General features: G+C 41.0%; 1 protein-coding gene across 2 annotated transcripts; it reads right to left on the bottom strand.

Moving 5' to 3' along the window:
- Nucleotides 1-9861: 9861 nt before the first annotated feature.
- On the bottom strand, nucleotides 9862-18727 carry RDH12 (retinol dehydrogenase 12). Of its 2 annotated transcripts, XM_016131345.2 has the most exons (7): nucleotides 18542-18727; nucleotides 17002-17120; nucleotides 16364-16519; nucleotides 15579-15683; nucleotides 14532-14741; nucleotides 13062-13251; nucleotides 9862-10691 (listed from the first exon to the last, which is right to left on the bottom strand). In XM_016131345.2, the coding sequence occupies exons 1-7, from the start codon at nucleotides 18607-18609 to the stop codon at nucleotides 10589-10591; spliced, it is 951 nt and encodes a 316-aa protein (XP_015986831.2). In that variant the 5' UTR covers nucleotides 18610-18727; the 3' UTR covers nucleotides 9862-10588. The 2 variants fall into 2 exon arrangements, with proteins under 2 accessions (XP_015986831.2, XP_015986832.2); XM_016131346.2 differs by lacking the exon at nucleotides 15579-15683 and having other exon boundaries at nucleotides 18542-18714.
- Nucleotides 18728-18953: the final 226 nt, after the last annotated feature.

Below are 18953 nucleotides of genomic sequence, written 5' to 3'. Positions count from 1 at the left end.
AAAATTCTTCAAGCTTCTATCCATTCTCTCTTGAAACTCTTAGACTCTCCTTTGCATCCCCACAGTCTCAGCAATCATCTTGATTGGCTGAGTTCGAAAGCAAATTTGTCTGCCTAAACTCTTCTCCGCATCAGACCTGACTTTCGACTTCTTTTTGGAACTCACCCACATGGCTAAGCCACACCTAAAAATATTGGCATGTCCAAAATACAACATCCTAATTCACTCATAACCTTATCTTCCTCCTTCAGTGAATATTAATAGTATTAATAGTATTATTGCTACTGTGCATGCTGCCTGGGTTAGAAACCTCAGGGGTTCTCTGTACTGACTATTCCCCCTCTCATTCAACGAACATTCAAGTACCTACTGTACATCAAGCACATAACTAGTTGAAAAACAAATCCTATCCTACCTTCCCAGTCAGAAGAACCCGGTCCTTCGATTCGTCACCTTACTTCAGGTCCTTGCCGCTTCCTCCCCTGACTATTGCAGAAGCCTCTTTTCTTTCCCTCAAATAGCTATCCAAAAGTTGCACCTCCTATCAACTCCACATTAATAAATAACATTTCTAGAAGAGTAAACAGACTTCTCTATAATCTCGAGGTATGGGAAGTCTTTCTAAGCAGATACAAACCCCAGGATCCTTGGAATGTGTTATTATTTTTATTATGGTTAGAATGTACATAACATAAAATTTACTTCTTTAACCCTCTGTGTCACTTAAAGCTCTCCTATTCTGCCCACTTGACAGTCAATTTGTACTTGTCATTTATTTACCTCATGGGCCATAAGCTCCTCGAGGGTAAGGATCATCTCTTGCTCTCACGTTTGAGTCACCTACAAATTGTGTATTATTTACCAGTAAATAAAAATGTATTGAATTAAATTGTATAGAATGTACAATGTCCTGACCCAGACATAGCTGAGAAAGTGAAACATTTTGATGTTATTTGTTCAAGAACCTTTGTCCATACTCTAAGTTTCTCAAGGTCAAACGACCCATTTCCTACCTTTGGCTTTTTTTTATTTCTTTTAGATTCTTAGATGTGGCATGTTCTTTGCACCTTCTGAGCCTGCTGCCTGCCTGCACCACTTTGTCCCGCCCCTTCCCCTGTTAACTCATCCTTCAGGTCTTGCTTAAACTCAGGCCACTTGGTTCAGGAAGTATTCTCTGATCTCTTACCCCTACCTCAGACTAAGATGAGTGCTTCTGCAAAGTGGCCTTATAGTGAGAGCAGGAACAGGAAAGAGCCAAGAAGGGGAGCCAACAGAAACATAAACTCTATCTTTAATGAAACTAAGAGACAGTTGTAAGAGAAATTTGTAAGATAAAGATTAAAAAATGGATGGAGTGACACCTCTTCTGCTATAGAAGCTGGAAAGGAAGAAAATATGAATGGGATACAGGTAAGTTTGTTGGTTTGGTAGCAGAAGGTTGAGGGAGTTTACAACTGATGGTTTTCATGTTCTTTATGAAGTCAGAGTAGAAATCACCTATTAACAGTTCAAGGGAACTAGTAGGTTGAGTGTCTTGAGAATATGGAGAGGACATAAACTAGGTGTTGTAAACTCAGAGACAGTTGCACTGTGAAGCTTCTGAAGCTTGCCTGGACCCCTGTTAGTATTGCTGGGAGTTGCATTCTAGTTGGAAAGGGGAAGCCAGGTTGCTATCAGAAAGCACTTTTATGCAAGCATTGCTGGTAAACTGCCTAAAGAGAGCTCAGCGGACCTTACATTCCCATGGCTCTAGTTACTCATGTTTGTTTGTTTTTCTCATTCTAGATCAGCATCGACTTTTGTACCTAATTTTCTATCTGTGATTTTATATTCTCTTCTTAAGATATATAAGCTTCTCTGGATCCATCGTTGACCATAGAAAAGGAAATGAGGCAGTGCTGAAAGCCCAGTTGAAATTGAGGACAGGTGATTAATAGTGGTTCCATTCTGCCAAGTTGAATAATTTTCTCCAGCAGCACTCTTAGCATATAGAAATCAAAGCATTGCATTCTTCCGTGCTTGACTGTTGCTAGACAGGGATGATAATGGGGCCAGAGAATTGGCAAGGGAGAGACCTGGGCGATATGAAGAGCATTGTCTTTAGGCCCAGGTAAGAAGGGCTCCTTCTCTTGGTTGTGCACCTTTAAAAGCCCTACATTTCACAAAAATGCACCAGAATATAGTAAATTTATTTAGGAATACCTGAACATCTCTGTTACTGATGCTCTGGCATTTAGTTCTGACATAACAACCCAATAGCCTGAACATCTGCTCTCATGACTAACACTGTTTAAGCCCCAGGAAAACTCATCTTGACTGCATTCACATGCTTTGAAGTTGCCACTGCTGAGCGCAGGGAGAATTTGAACAGGGGGAGCAATTGGGGAGAAGAAAAGACAAATTAACTTGTCAAATTCTTCCCCAGTGTGAGTGTACTAGATACTTGGATTAAAACTGGTATCATTTTCAGTACTGTTGAGTGTCTATTTTCTTGTATCTCTTTATATACTAATGTATGTGTGTTTGCAACACTTGTATATTCAGGTTAAACAATAAACAATTCATGTTGCTTTTAAATTGGTAGACTTGTAGATGCAGAGGAAACATGCATTGTTTACATTGGCAACTAAATGGACATTGAACATTAGAATCATGAATAGTTCTGTTGTTAGAAAAGTTCACAGAAATAAGTTTTCAAAAACTAAAAAATTGGTTTTACTGAAATAACTGATTTAAAATGATATTCATAGCAATAATGTATTCTGCCTTTTAATTTTTGATAGATAATTTAACTATTTTAGAAGAAAAATAACCCATGACATTTTTAAATAATGTTTATTTTTGCCTTTCTTTAATTTACACTTTTGTGAAAATATGTTTAAATTGCATATATTTTGAATACAATTACATTTTGTATTTTTTCAAATTTCTTTAGTTGACTACTTCCATTAGAACACAAAATACTGGATGATAAAAAACAACAAAATTAATGATTTTAATGAAATCAAAGCTATGTGGACTAGAGACACCCTCCCTCTCTTATCCCTGCATTGAACTGTAATATGAGCATGAAATAACTTTTTATTGTATTAAGCCACTAAAATTTAGCATTATTCATTATAGCTATTATCTACTCCTGTCAGAACAAATTGTACTTTCTATTTTATGATCTTCTCAGCTGATTGAGATGAAAATTTGGGTGAACATCTGTGAAAGTATGCCAAATCTATTTACACTGAACTGGAAAGTTAGATCGGTTATCACTGAGGATGCTAACATTAACAGAAGATGACAGATCTTTGCAGTGGAGAAAAACGTAATGAAACAGGTGTTAAAATTCCACTTCACAGTTGAAGAAATTGAAGGTAATGAAAGCAGTTCAGGAAGACATTTGCCTTAGATTACCAGGAATGATAGGGGGAAAGTAGATAAAAAATAGTGGAATGTCAGCAATTTTATGTAGCTCAGCATAATGCTGTTCTATCGATTAGGACATAGACTTCAACAATGAGGATAATTTATTGTGTCATGTAACAGGAAGTCTCGGGGAAGGCAGCTCCAGTCTTGTTTAATTCAATGACTCACTACGTTTTTATCATTAGCAACCCAGGTTCTTTTCCTCTTTCCCTCTACCATCCTTAGCAATGTGAGCTGGGTTTTTGGGCCAACTCAGCCCTACTCATTACTCAGGATAATTATGGTAGATTCAGCCATGAAAATGTCTAACAGAAGAAGACAGAAAATTTCTTCCTGTGTCTCACTTTTAGATCAATGAGGAGGCCTCCCAGAAGCTACCCGAGAGATTCCTTCCATATCCCATGGGTCATGATTGAGGCACATGCCTTTTCCATAACCAACCACTTGCATAGGAAATGTGGTCACCATGGTTGCCTTGGACCAGGGATTCACAGCCTGAGCTGCACATCAGAATCACCCAGGACTTCCAAAAACATTTTCCCAAGACTAGAACAATGAAAACGTGAATCTCTGAGGTGAGACCTAGGCGTTGGCATTTTATTTCTTTTAAAATACAGTTAGGGATGAGGAGACTACAATAGGCTAATCAGTCACAGACAGTGACAGCGGCAGCCCACAGTGTCTGCTGAAATTAATTTTTGACTTCAAAGTAAAATGTGAAAATATTCTGCTTTTTAAAAAATTGAAATATTATTTCCTATCAATCCTTCCCAGAGGCAGCATCTCTTATGTGTTCTGTGTATATGGCTTTAGATCTTTTTTCTGTGGTTTTCTATACTTATATATTAACCCATTGAAAATAAATGGTATCATGTTATATGTATATAACGTTTAAATATAAATCTTATCATCTATACACATTCATCATTCTGCATGTCAACACTTTATCCAACAATACATGTGCATGTATATGTGCATGTATAATTAATTTTTAAATATAATTATTGGGGGGGGTGTAATTACTCCAAAAGCAAGTTTACTTCTCCATTGTATGATTATGCCAAAATTATTTATTTTCCCCCATGGATGGACTTTTAGGTTATTTCTAATTTATTCTTAGTGCAAACAATGCCTCTTTACACACATATGCTAATGTCATTGCAGATATTAACCAGCAGAATTGCTTGGTAGAATTGGCTTCACTCTTTCTTCTATTTATACCAGCAGTATATAAAAATACCTATTTTCTAAATTTCCGCCAACATTTGCTAAGTGCTCTAACTTTTGACCATCTGATCATTGAAAAATGACGTCATGGCATCTTTTAATTTGCAGTTCCCCGATCACTGCTAAGGTATATTAGCCATTTTTATTTCTTCTGCTAATTTCCTGTTTATATCTTTTGCTAACTACTCTGTTGAGTACTATGTCTTGTTCTAATTGAGAAGTAAAAGTTCTTTATATAATATGGGTACCACTCTGTCTGAGAGATGTATCACTGCAGTGGATGCTGTGGGATGCCAACCAGATTTCCCCAGGTGCTGGAAATACAGGTAGCTAACAGCTCTCAGCTGAGTTTCTCTAGAACTCGCCCTCACTGAAAAAAGCCACTTTACCCAGGTCATGTCCCCTCCCTGGAAGCTGCCCACATCCAGTGATCTGTCAATATGAGACACAAAAACTAACCTCTTCTCTGCGTTTCAGGACAGCTCAGTTCCAGAACTCCTTGAGGGACCAGGGTCACCTACGCCTGTGTTGTACCACACCACGGCTCCACTCGCTCTTTGCTCAGTGCCACTTCCATTACTCCCCCATAGTACTGATCCCAAGGGTACTTTTGACAAATTTCTTTGCAAATGTCCATCTCAAAGTCTATTTCCCAGGACGCTTGACCTGAATTACATGGTCGCCAATATCACTTAACTTTCAGCTCTCTTTTTGGTGTTTTTTGATGGGTATACTTTTTACTTTTCATGTCTTAAAAAGGCCTTCCCTCTTCTAAGGGCTTAAAGATATTCTATATTTTCTTCTAATACTTTGACAATTTTTTATGCTTTTTAATCTGTTTAGTATTTCTTTTTATGAGTAGTGTGAGATAGCGTTTGCCTAACTCCATTCATTGAATAGTTTGTCATTCTGATTTGAAACACCACCTCTACAGCCATCATATTTTTACATGACTCTTCCTCTCTTATCATAGCTGAATGCTTCATAGTTAGCATCTAACTCAAGCCAAACCTGGGGTCCTTTAAATACGACAAATTAAAAATAGCTACAGTGTCTCTTCCATAGTAGAAACCACAAGGTGTGAAGCTGGAGAGTTTTCAACAGCCAGGTTTCTTGCCACTTACTCTAACGTGAAGTTCACAACTGGAGAAAGGCAAATATTATAGAGAGGGGGCCATAGTGATACTTGATGCATGAATTCTAGTTATTTCTGAGTTATATCCATGCTCTTTCCCACTGTTCAGTGTCAACCCTTCCTTGAATTTACTTGCAAAATATTTTATGGTTTTGGCCTAATCATGCTCAAAGTGGATGTCTGTTTCATATAAAAGAGGCCAAAGACCCAAGGTAGATCCAGGACTTGGAGGCGTAGCAACACAGAATACAGAGTTGAGTGTGTTTTAAGAGACACCTGCCATACAGAATGTTTCTGGCAGGATGTCTGGTGCTTGGAGCAACAAGGATATTAGAAGCAGATGTGGTCTTGCACACAAGGACACACTGCAGGGAGGGTGCACACGCCTGACTGATTCTGAGACTTCTTGCTCTAGGGACTAGAAAAGGATACTTTGGAGGATAAGAAAAAGATACATGAGAAGAAATACCTGAGAACATGGTGGTGGCTTTGAGGCTGAATCTGGGAATTGGCTGTAGCTTATATTTACTAACCTGATAGTAACTATTGTTAAATTACAAAGCCAGCATGTAGTGAAACTTAATAAAAAGCCATGGAGATAGGGGTTGGGGATGCTAGCATTGCCATTCCTCCTCTCCCTTATCCGTGTTAGTTAAACATTTCCAGACTCCTACTCTTCTTCCAAACTGTCTCCGCAACAGAGTGGGACAAGGTCAGGCACCAGCCAAGGTAATCTGTAGCAGTAAATCATCACTGAGGTAGTCTTTGTGCTGGAGCTATTGTTAAGGGTGGAAAATTTTCAAATGGCCAACTTCTGCTTCCATTGTTTAATGTTAAACAGGGTGTAGTTCTAGGAGATATTTTGTGCAAAGATATGCTAATGTTAAGGATGTAGTTATCCTGCGTAAAGATATGCTAATGGCCAGCCTCTGCTTCTGTAACCCTGCTTGCTTGTTAGAGGGGGTTTTGGGGCTTTTTAAGCTATTCTTTCTAGAGGCTCGGGGCTGATTCTCTAGTGGGGAGAGTCAGTCACCCGTCGGCTAATAAAGGCTCATAATTAATCTCAATTGGCTCCGTGGGTCTTAAATTTGATGGCACCACAACAATAGAATATAATAGCCCAAAGGGTTTCAAACACACACAACACATGGAGTTCATAAATTTTAAGAAATAATCTTTTGAATGTGTTAGCATGGGATTCTCTCTGAAAAAGTTCTATACAGAGAATATTCCAATTTAATGTATATGATCGTATTTGAATGTGCAGAAGTGGAGGAACCCTGCCTTGTGAGCTGATTTACTGTACTCACCCTACGCCAATCCCAGTTTGTTGACTGGATGTGGCAGCTGGAGCCAACCCCTTGCAGAACATGCATGGCTTTGTTCTACCTACAACTGTTGTGGTGCCATCAAATCTAAGACCCATGGAGCCAATAGAGATGAATTGTGAGCCTTTATTAGCCAGCCAGCGACTGACTCTCTACCACGCAGGATCAGAGGAGATCAGCCCAGACCCTCCATGGGGAACAGCTTATAAAGCCTAAAACCACATAAAACAATCAAGCAGGTTTACAGAAGCAGAGGCTGGTCATTACCATATCTTTGCACAGAATATCTCCTAGAACTACACCCTGAACATTAGCATAATTTGGCCATTTGAAAATTTTCCACCCTTAACACCACCAGCCACCTCTGACATGCATGAAGGCCCCAACATCAAGACCACTCCTCCTGCCTCGGTGTTTACCTTGCGTAGCACTTAAACTCGTGCATAGGTATAAATCCTTGCTCTCCTTTATGAACAGACAGCAGCCCTGCACGCTTGCCCTCCATCTTACACTCCTGGTATTTGATTTACGTTTCTTTCCTCTAGCCCAGAGGAGACATCCAGAATCACCAATACCATGCATGCTTTTCACCAGCCCTGTCTCCTCACCTTCGCATGGCCTTTTTGTTTTTTGTTGTTTTTACCCCTTCTTTTTCCCATTCATTCTTCACCAGGCTTTAAACTGGACCCAGCAGTTTATGAGGCACCAGGTCCCAAGAGTGAACATATTGGCTGCTTCCCCAGTATAACCGCACCCCCAACACCCCTTTGCTCTGTTAAGAATGCAGTCAAGAGTCATGGCAAAGCTATTTCTCTGCCTCATCAGTAAAATGCAGATAACAATAGTACCTATCTCTGAGGGTTCTTGTGAGGTCGGCTAATCCTAATTAACATAAGTGCTTTATGTTAGTTACTATTCTTCCCCTGTGGAGCGGAGTATAGCTCATTCCTAGCCATAGTGATTGGTTCAGGAGGGAACCTTGTAGGCACAAGGAAATTTGCCGGGGGAGGGGGGCTTCTTGAAAAGAAAAGCTTCCACTTTTTTGGAATCCTTTCCCTTTTCCTGATTTGAACACACCAGCAGTAAAAAGACATTCATGAGACAACCAAGGAAACTTGAACTCCAAGTATTGAATGGTATTAAGGAATTATTAATGTTGTCAGGAATTACATGTCAACATAAACGTCCAAACCTGTAGAGAATTTTTATGAGTTTATTTGAGCCAAACTGATGACAGTTCCCGGGAAGTGAAATCCCAATGGATTGAGAAAATGCTCTAGAGAATGGCAGTTTTGCAGCTTATTTTATACGTTAGACTCAAAAGAGGAGACATAAGGAGGGTTACATGAACCCCACTGGTGGTAGATTAAGGAAGAAGGAAAAAGCAAAGTGAGGAATCTCTAGGATTGGATAAAAGGCAAAACAGAGAAACATGTAGCTTTTAAACAGGTGGATACAATAATTTAATAATTAACATTTACAACACATAGAGACAGTTTGTGGGGGAACAAGATAACAATGAGGGGTTCGGAAAAGATAATTACTCTGATATTTCAGAGGTATGTTATCCTAGATGCATAAGAACAGTGGAGAGAGCTCCCTCCAGGTAAAGATCAACCTTTGCCAAAGGAAGCTATAGGCCTGGATGTGACTACCCACCATAACCTGCCCAGTTAGAAATTTGCGATCAGACCATCCAGTGTGGTTACTGTTGGTGCCTGAGTTTGTCAGGCCTGCCGTGTGGTCCTGAGTTTGTCAGGTTTATTGCATAGCTCTCTTTTTGTTCACATATAGTTTTATGGTTTTATTAAAAAAAAAAAAAAAGCAAGCAAACAAGCAAGCAAGCAAGAAAAGAAAGAGAAAGAAAGAAAAAAAGAAAGTTCTTATTTAGATATTCACATTAAAGTATTCGTGGGTAAATGTGTGATGCCTGGAATGTGTTTTCAAGAAAGAAAGACTATATATCTGTTTATATACAAACAAAGCAAATAAGAGTGTCAGGAAAAGTAATTAAATAATAAGCTAAAAAAAAATGCCATGGGGGAAATATAGATGAAACAAGACTGACAGAACGTTAATGTTGAAGCTGGATGACAAGCAGGTACATGGGGATTCATGATACTATTTTACTCTACTTTTGTCTGTTTGAAAACTTTCATAATAAAAAAGTTGTTGTTGTTGTTGTTGTTGTTGTTGTTTTAAGTCTACTTGCTATGGAAGGGCAGAAAGGTGCCCTTTGGATGCTGTAGGACTGGAACCAGTAACATGACTTCTTGGGTCAATTGGCTAACAGATTAGGCACATCTCCCTGCCTCTTCTCGGTGGCCTGCAACCATTAAGGTAAGAAGCAGGTCACCCAGGGCTACAGCACAGGATAGCAGAAAGGCCAGAATAGAGAAGAGCTACAATTTCAGGTAAAGGGTTATAGGGGTTTAGTTTTTCTGCATCTGTGTATCACATTAAATGAATTCCCATACTACCTCTGGCTTTCAGCTATAGTGGAGCTCAGCATCTGTGTAATTGAAGTCATTCCTATCTCTTCTTAAATAATAAAATGTGAGAGCAGGAAGAAACTTGAGAAAATACACAACTGAAACATCTTACTGTGCACCATGTTAAAAATGCATTATAAGATGAGCTATTATAAAAAGGTTATAGGTGATGGGTAGGGTGAGATGCTACTCACTAAAACAGAAGGCTGGCTTCTCACTTTGTTCCATTTCTCTCTTGCTACCCTAAAAAAATAAACAAGGCAGCGAGACATATGTGTAGTCTTTATTTCTTTTAAATTGAAACAAAGGGAACTCAAGGACAAAAACTATCTACATGATTGAAATGGGAAGGTCTAAACTTATACATTGTTGTATGTCAATTATATCTCAGTAAAGCTAAAAAACAATTTCTTTTAATTTTTAAAAAAGAACTGAAAACAGAAAATGAGAAGTTCCGGCTTCATGCAATGGCTCCAGGGTGCTCAGGGAAAAGAATCAAAGTTGGTGAAGGTTAAGCCAAGATGTTCCTGAGTTGGTCCAGATTCCAGAGTTGTAACTAATATTTCAAAGAGGAAAGCGATCAATCAAGAGTTTAAGTCTACAGTCCCTAGGAATAGGTAATGCTGATGCTCCTGTCGTCTCAGCTGACAATGCTGGCTGATGTTTCTGGTACTGGTGAGGAAATTGACCTAATTTCCCAGGCTCTTTGGCCATCTTCATGCCCAAGCTGGCATTTGCCTACTTCTCTTGCCTGAGAGGGTGGCCAACACTGCAAGTCTCAGAGAAGAATGCTCTGTTGGGGTGACTATCTTATGCCGTGAACCACCCTCATAAGTCATATGTCCAGAAGGGTCCGGAGAATTGGAGCAGGGCAGGATTCACAACAGCAGCCAGCTGGCAGGACAATCCTTCAAGGTTGGCTTTCTCCTTGGTCCCCTTTCATTGTAGTGTGGATTGGGCCGGATAAAGATATGACTCTTCTATTAGCTCTATTTCCACTGAATTCCTAGAAGCTCACAGCTGACATCCCATAGGCGCTCAGCCGTTTTGTTATTTCGGCCCTTTGGAGACATCCAGGCCCTCTTGCAGTCTCTAAAGGGCAGAGAAAACGTGAACATCTAGGAATGGAAATTGATAGTCTGGAAAAGTTCATGGCCTCTTAGAATCTATTTCTAAATTATAAAATATACTGGATGAAAATAAACTGATTATATTCAAGTGCAGTTTTTAAATGTTGTAAAAGTAAATCTGTGATATACTTTATTAATATAGTCTATAACAAGAGCTAGCACTGGGTTTGATAACCACCAGATCTCAGTCGTGGTGAGCAGAAGTGATATCCTGCGAAATCTGCAACAACTGCTGTACGACATGAAAATATATGTAGTTTTATTGGTAACAAAGTCACAGGTATCACTGCTGACCCTGCAGTACATAGCCTACATTCATAATTAAAGGAAATGCCAAATTTCAGATGGAGGTCAGTGAAATTAAAGATGAAATTATCTTCCCATCCAGATTTACAGACCCCTTGAATTCTATCCACAGACCCACTTGTGCCCCATGGACCCCTTATGAAGCACCCGTTTTGTTGTGGGGGAGTAGGAGATGGGCTAGAAGGATGAGAGGGTGGGGCAGAACACAGCGCTAATAGTGGTTTTTTAAATAGTATTTATTTTTTAATTATGAAAGTCCTGTGCAATACTTGGAAATGCAGTAGTGATAAAAATGAAAAGCTTATTCTTCAGTTACTTTTCCTTATACTCTTATTTGCTTTGTTTGTATATAAAATATAAATAGATATATAGTCCTTCTTTTATATAAAACTAAGATCATACTGTAGCTAGTTTGCAGAGGATAGCTCTCTTGTTAAAATGTATATTTTAATTGTGCAAGTAGTACATATATAACCCTAATTTTTTTTTTTTTAATAATAAATACCTGGAGTAAAAAGTCACAATGCTTTACACTCCCTCTAATGCTTCCTCAAACTCCCTGGAAGTAACCACTGTTTGCTGTGTGCCCCTCCAAACTGTTTTCTAGGTAGTTACCATGAATAATTATATAATTCTGTATTGCAGTTTTTTCTCACAATAATGTATCACCAACATTTTCCTGTCAAATATTATTTGAAAATATTTTATTTAGTGACTGTAGAGTATTTTATCACATATTTAAGGCAGTGGTGTTAGACACACAGATTCTAGGGTACCATTGTCTAATAGAAATATGACGTGAAACACAAATGTGAGCCACAGATGTTATTTTAAATTCTCTGGTAAAATTTGTAAGGTATATTATAAAAAGTAAAAAGAAATAGGTGAAATTAGTTTTGGCAATACATTTTATTTAACCCAATGCAGCCAGATCATTTCAGCATGTAATCACTATAAAAATTATTAATGAGATATTTCACATGTCTATTTTCATATATGTCTTCAAAATCTGTTGCACATTTTATACTTACAGTACATCTTAATTTGGACTAGCCCTATTTCAAGTGCTCAATAGCCACGTATGCCTAGTGGCAACCGTACTCAACAGCACAGCTCTAGAGCCAGACTGCCTGGGTTTAAAACCCAGGTCTACTAGTTACAAGTCATATGACCTTGAGCAAGTTAATTATTCTGTGCCTCAGTTCCCTCATCTGTAAAATGAAAACAATATTATCTACCTCTTACGGTTGTGATGATTATATGAATTAATACATGTAAAACACCTAGAAGAGTGCCCAACACTTTGTAAAAGCTCAAACGACATTAGCTATAATCATTTGTCCATTCCCCTATTGTTGGACACTAAGGTTATTTCCAATGCTTCACTTAATAAATGGTGCTCCAATGAACAGCCTTGAACAAAGTGGGACAGAAGAGCAGACTGGGCTGGATCAAGTCATAGAATAGGAAGGAGATTTAACCTTGGGCTTCCCTTTATTCTCAAACTCTAATTACACATGGAGTTTGTGATAAGACTCAACCCTGAAATGTCTATTTCTATATTCTAACAGTGCCAATCTTGGCAGTATTTGGAGACAAAGTTCACACCGGGGAGAGGTGACTTTGCCCTAGTGCTCTGTGTTAGTCCCGGTCCAAACCACAAATGGTATTAAAGAATTTATGAAAAAAATCAGCCAAAGTTTCAAGAAGGAGAAAAACAATCCAGAGGACCTGCTAACGTTCTTCACAAGGCATAACCAATAGTCTTCCCTAACAGCTCTCAGAAAGCTACAAAGTTTCTTGGGAACATGGCACACAGGTACAAAAGAAAGCCATAAAAGCATCTCTTTCCAAGTTTCTAATGTAAGTTCCCTTGGAAAAATAATAGCATTTGGTTTGCAGGCCCAACCCAAACCTGGATTCCACGATCAGGCACAAACTCAGCCACCTGCGGTGCAAGCCCAGGGAGCCCTGTGCCTCACCACACACACAGGTGGTGGAGAGAACCTGCACTGCCTCCACGTACCTGAAGTACTTGCCACTCAGGGGCTCCAGGCCCTCAGCCAGGGCGCAGTACAGGTTGGTTTGCGCTCCCTCCCACGCTGACTTGAAGAAGGGGTAGAAGAGCTTCCAGAGCAGGTGCATCAGGAAGGAGTACCGGGTCACTTCAGTGTGGACGATGCCTGGGTGTACTGCGTAGGTGGTGACGCCAGTGCCTAAGACAAAGCACAGTTAGACAAGGGACATACTCTGAGCCCACTGACATAGCTCACCTCCTGCCATAAAATGCACAAGTGAGAAGAAAGGACTCAAGAAGCAAAACCCCAGCGTTCAGAAAGTGCTGCTGCTAGCCAGGTAAAATCTGACTAGTGATTGATCTCTTCCAGACAGACCTATAGTCTTCACAGCCTTCTGTGCACCAAAAGGAGTGCTTCCTTAGCTGAAGGTCCTCCTATTTCAATGTCACCTTTCTCTGTGGCTTTAGTATTAATCATAGAAACAACAACATGTACCATTTGTACTACCAGTAGCAGTAATAGTATCTATTATTGACAATGGTATCTTTGGAATTTCTATAGGAGGGACTTAGGGGAAGCAATCTGGTTGAAAGATGGGAAGCTAATGTTTTGAGCTGCATTTTCCAGGTAAGCACATTTAATGAAGTGCAGATTAAGGGGTGTTGATGGAGATGTGGGGGTTAACATGCCCCCAAAACATCCCTGGTGCCTCCACAATTTTCAGTACTTATTATGTGGAATGGCTGTGCTACATGCTTTACATGAATTATCTCATTTGATTCTCAAAGAGGCTTTTGAGGTAAGTAATATTAAGATACACATTTACAGCTGAGGAAACTGAGTTCTCATTACAGAGGGGATAAGTAAATTGCCAATGGTCATACCCAAGTAGGCTGTAGGGCCAAGGTCTGAACTCTGATGTAAAGAGCAGGAACTCTGGAGATAGACTGTTTGGATTTCAGTCCTGGAAACTTGCCTAGTCAAGTTTCTTAATATATCTGTGCCTACATCTTCATTGTAGAGCAGGGGGAAACAATAGCATCTACCTCATAGGAATGTTGCGTTAAATGAGTTAAGACATGTATAGTAAATTGCACACACAAAACTCAGTTATTACTTTAATCACTATTATTTTAATGATTACTTTTCTACCATCTGTGTTTTGATACTAAATACCATTGCACCCGAACTCTGCAAGAGGTTGTTGTGAAAAATCAAATCAGATAATAGATATGAAATAAGCTGTGACATAAATGTAAGGTAACCTTATAGGTTGCTATCCCCTATTCAATTTTAAGCTTCCTGAGAGCAAAGATTCTGTTATTATTATGCTCATAACCTCATTCTCCTCAGTGCACAGAGATACTACTGTAATGTACACGTTTGACAACCTGACTACAGAAATTTCTGTGAACCTCTAATTTGGACTAAAGACCCTGCTTTTGCTGTCTTAACCTTGGCCCTTTCTCCAGACTTACCTTGGAGCCTCTTGGCCAGCTCATGAGTAAAAAGCACGTTGGCCAGCTTGCTGCGAGAATAAGCAAAAAACGGACTGTAATTCTTCTCACTCTGGAGGTCATGGAAGGAAATCTTGCCAACATGGTGGACAACCGATGACACATTCACCACCCGCGCAGGAGCAGACTCCTTCAGCCGCTCCAGGAGCAAGTGGGTGAGAAGGAAGTGGCCTGCAAGAAGAGCCGGCAGGAAAATTGAAGAGTCGAGTGGCTGCCCAGGCTCAGGATGTGGGACCTGATGACAGGACTTCAGCCTTATCTCACTCTCTTCTGGGTGTGAACAAATTTTGATGTAACTCAGTGCTAATGCCAGTCTCGATTAGTGGATTCCTTAAGGAGAGGGCGAGAGCTAAACTATAGGTAAGGCAATATAGACTTAATCTGTACTTGTTTGTATGGCTGCCTTCGCCCCAGTCAGGAGGAATGCCATGTGCTGGCTTCCGATCCTGCCCTGGTCATGATTGCATAACTGTGGGTCCAGGTACACTCAAATACAGAAGGAAGGATGGAATAGTCAGGGAAAATATCATTTTCCTAGGATCAGAGAACATGTTCCATGATCTCCTCACTAGAGCCATCGCCTTGAACTCTGAACCCCAGCCTCTCTCGTTCCTTAAGTCCTCAAGTTTTGCCTCCTCCATGGACCAATCTTTGGCTTGCTTGGCCCTCAGTTATAGATGTGATCCTCCTCCAACCAAACAGACTCCTGCACCCCCGACGCCTGGCCCTCACTGGCAAATCTTGTGTTACCACAGCCCCATCCAAGACTGGCATTCTTCTTCCTTGTATCTCCAAAGCTTTGGGGTTTATTCGTGATATGGGTAAGAAGATCTCATTTTTTTTTGGACTGGTCAGGAAAGGATTGAACAAAATATGAATATGTCCAGTCCACTGGAACCTTGGGCTCTATGAGGACCACTGCAGATTCTTGGCACTGGCATAAGGTCATCTTCCTACAGAGGACAAAGTGGGGTCAGCCTCGCTTTTCAGTCACTCTAAGATACTTACCAAGGTGGTTGACTCCCAGGTGGGTTTCAAAGCCATCAGCTGTCTTAGAATATGGGCACATGAACACTCCTGCATTATTGATCAGAATATGGAGTTGTTTTTCCTCTGTAGCACAACCAATGAGACCCTATGGTTAGCAAGGAGTCCACGAGCTGCCTGTCATAGTCCTGAGTACTTGCTCTTTGCCTTTGGATCTATCTTAGTGATATTCAACAACCACTGTCTCTTGGGTTTCTAACTTTAGTTACTGATATCTTCCTGGACACCATTCATTTATTCATCCGTTCAATCATCAAACATAATGAGTACTGACTCTGGGGCAGGCCTACTCTGCTGGACACTAGGCATACAGTGGTAGAACAAGACAGACATGGTCCCTGTCTCTCATGGATTTCATAGTTGTTAGTAAAAGCTGGTCTTTTTCCATGATGCAGAACAATTATGGCAGCAGCACGACCTCACTTGGCACCTGCAGCCACAGAAGGTTGATTCTTAGGATGAAAGAGAGTGGCATCAGGGCCACATCTTGATGTCAAGGTGCAAGTCCACAAAGGGAGGTGACACTTTCAACATTCCCATTGCTGAAGCAAAGAGATGACAAGGATCCTGCCCAATTTGTTCACCTGCCATCCCCGGGTGGATTCCCTGCCCTGCTGATTAATGTGGCAGAATCTGTCCAGTGAGATCAACGAGGGGGTTCTGATGTAGGGTTAGCAATAGTTCCAGTTAGAGCAGCTCTCCCACACCAAGTTTCCTGCTTTTCCAGCTACTCACTGGGGTCTTACCTGCCAGAAAGCCTTCAGCAAAGGCTCGAATGGATTTGGTATCAGATAGATCCAGTTTCCGCACCAGCACCTGGGAGTTCTTTGTATCAGCTCGGATTTCACTGGCGGCAGACTCCCCCTTCTGAGTATCTCGGCAGGCCATGTATATTCGAGCTCCTGGGGCCAAAACAAAGAGAGGGCAATGTGTTCAGACTCTAGGCTAAGAAGAGTTACAGTAAGCGAGCTTGGGACTGGTGGACAGAGCATTCTAAAGCCAGCTCTAAAGCAGTGAGGGGCTATCTTGCCACTTCAGCATTCTCACTGCGTACTGCTCAGCTTAACTCCAGGCTAGAAACTCTAATTTTTATACTCTGATATTTAATGTTGCTTAATATCTCCTTTTAGAACAATGGACTTGACTAATTCTATACACCGATCTCATTGTTTTCTGTACTTTATGTACCAGAAAGGGAGCAGGGAGGAAAGGTTTGTTTAAGGGCACATAGCAGGGTGGTGTCACAGCTTAACTTGAACCCAGGTTTCTTGAATTCCTGGCCAGATCCTTTAAGTCCAGGAGGAAAGACAAGGAAATGTGGGCAGAGCCACAGTGAGAAAGGCAAGAGGTGCCATGCTGTGGACATGGAAGTGGAAGGACTTGCCTTTGCGAGCAAGCTCCCTGGCCGTCTCCTTGCCGATGCCTGTGTTGGAGCCGGTGACCACCGCTACCTTCCCAGTAAGCTGCACATTTGTCCTACAAACCCCACCAGCGATGAACTTCCTATAGGCAAGGGAAACAAAAGCATTCATGCACCATCTTTCCCAATTCCAGACTGATATACATTAAATCCACCCAGCCTCAAAGGGATTTCTTTCTTTTGTTGTCAGGAGACCTAAAGAAGCTAATCTTCTGAATGTTTTCCCAGTGAGCAAGGATGTCTCCTGCTCATTATGATGCTCAGGTTGAACAGACACATGTCCAGAAGCTACAAATGGTCATCTGGGCAAACAGAATAAGTGCTCTTCAGCCAGTGCCAATAGAGACCTTCCTTATTAGATAACAAAACATAACAAAGCTCTTATCTCTAGAGGTTCCCAGAGGTCAGCTTCCTTCTCTGACCTGCATTAAAACATATGGTGGGCAAAGAGCATCAGTGGAATCAGTGGTCCTGAGCCCTAGGTCGTCAATAAGCATCACCGGTGAGTAACTGATGAACAGGACCTCGAGGGGTCCCACAGACAAATATTGCTCTTGGGCTCCCTTTCCAGTTTTAGAGAGCCAGTATCTTCAGAGGCTTTCTGCCATCATACTAGAGATTCCATTCCAGCCTTCAGTGCACAGAGAGAAAACCTCCCTAGCTCACACTTCTGTGCAGAGACTATCCTTTTACATAAGTTGACTTGATAAGTTCCAGAAAGAAGATGGGACGGGGTACAGGTGACTTCCTAAGCATCATTCGACTGCCAGGCATTAGGTTAGGCACTTTCCATAGGGAACTTATTTTAACCCTCTCGACCACTCTCATATTATCCCCATATTACAGTAAAGAAAACTGAGGCTCGAAGAAGTCCAAGTCACTTGCTAATGGCGGTAAAACCGAAATGTGAGCTCAGGTTTCTATGCCGGATCTAGAGCAACACTCTGTCCCTGATATGTCCATATAACCTTCTTTATCATCATCCATTTTAAAATTCTCTACTCAGAACATGAATTTCTTTAACATCTCCAGAAATCCCACAGCTAAAGAGCGATTCCAAAACATTAGTTGAGGGGAGAGAGTTTGTTTCTTTCCCCAAACGCCTAGTACTTAACGATGAGTTAGTTCCAAGGCAGTAACCACCCAGTAAACCAGCAGGGCCACCCTGACTAGAAGCAGTGAAGGAAGAACTTCAGAGGAACCCAAAGGAATAGACTGAAAGAGCAAGGACTCTCATCTAAGCTGTCTGTCAAGCTACTTAACAGAGTCATCCACTTAGGCCACTACGAGCAGCCTCTCAGCCCCAGGTGCTTCCTTCTCATTTTCTACCACGGTATCCATAATCACCTCCTTCCGTCCTGCTTTTTCTGCCCTGACTTGCTCTCCCTCGGCTCCCATCCATTTCTCTTCTTTTAGCAGCTGAAAATTCATCTACTTACAAGCTCCATGGTTCCCACTTCAGAGTTTTGTAAAATGTCGAATGAGTTACTGAATTAAAACAAACCTGATGCCTGGAGCTAACATGTACAGGAAAGAAAGGAAGGAGGTGAGCAGTCCCAAAATAACCAGCATCTTTTCAACTTCTGTAGTTGCTGATTCTTTGGCAAAAGCAGCTTTGACTCCAACTCTGGCTCGGGTTCCTGGTCTGGCTCCTTGAAGCTCCTTTCTGCTCCTCCCACCTCCAGCTACCCTTGAGCAGCCTGTCTGTAAGAGTATCCTGTTTAAATCCGAGAGCTGTCAGAGCACAGCCTGCTGGGAGATGTAGTCCTAGAGAAGGACAACTGAGGAAGGAGTAGAACTTCACGCTAACTAGCAAAGAAAATGAGGGGAAATGGAGCAACTGCTCCCTAGCTCTCCCACGCTCAATAATTTCTCTTATCTAGAGAATGTGTTATCTCAAACCACTCCCAACTCTA

This window comes from Rousettus aegyptiacus, unplaced genomic scaffold (genome assembly GCF_014176215.1).
Source record: "Rousettus aegyptiacus isolate mRouAeg1 unplaced genomic scaffold, mRouAeg1.p scaffold_m13_p_3, whole genome shotgun sequence".
NCBI lineage: Eukaryota > Metazoa > Chordata > Mammalia > Chiroptera > Pteropodidae > Rousettus > Rousettus aegyptiacus.
This window is presented reverse-complemented; position numbering and strand designations above follow the sequence as displayed.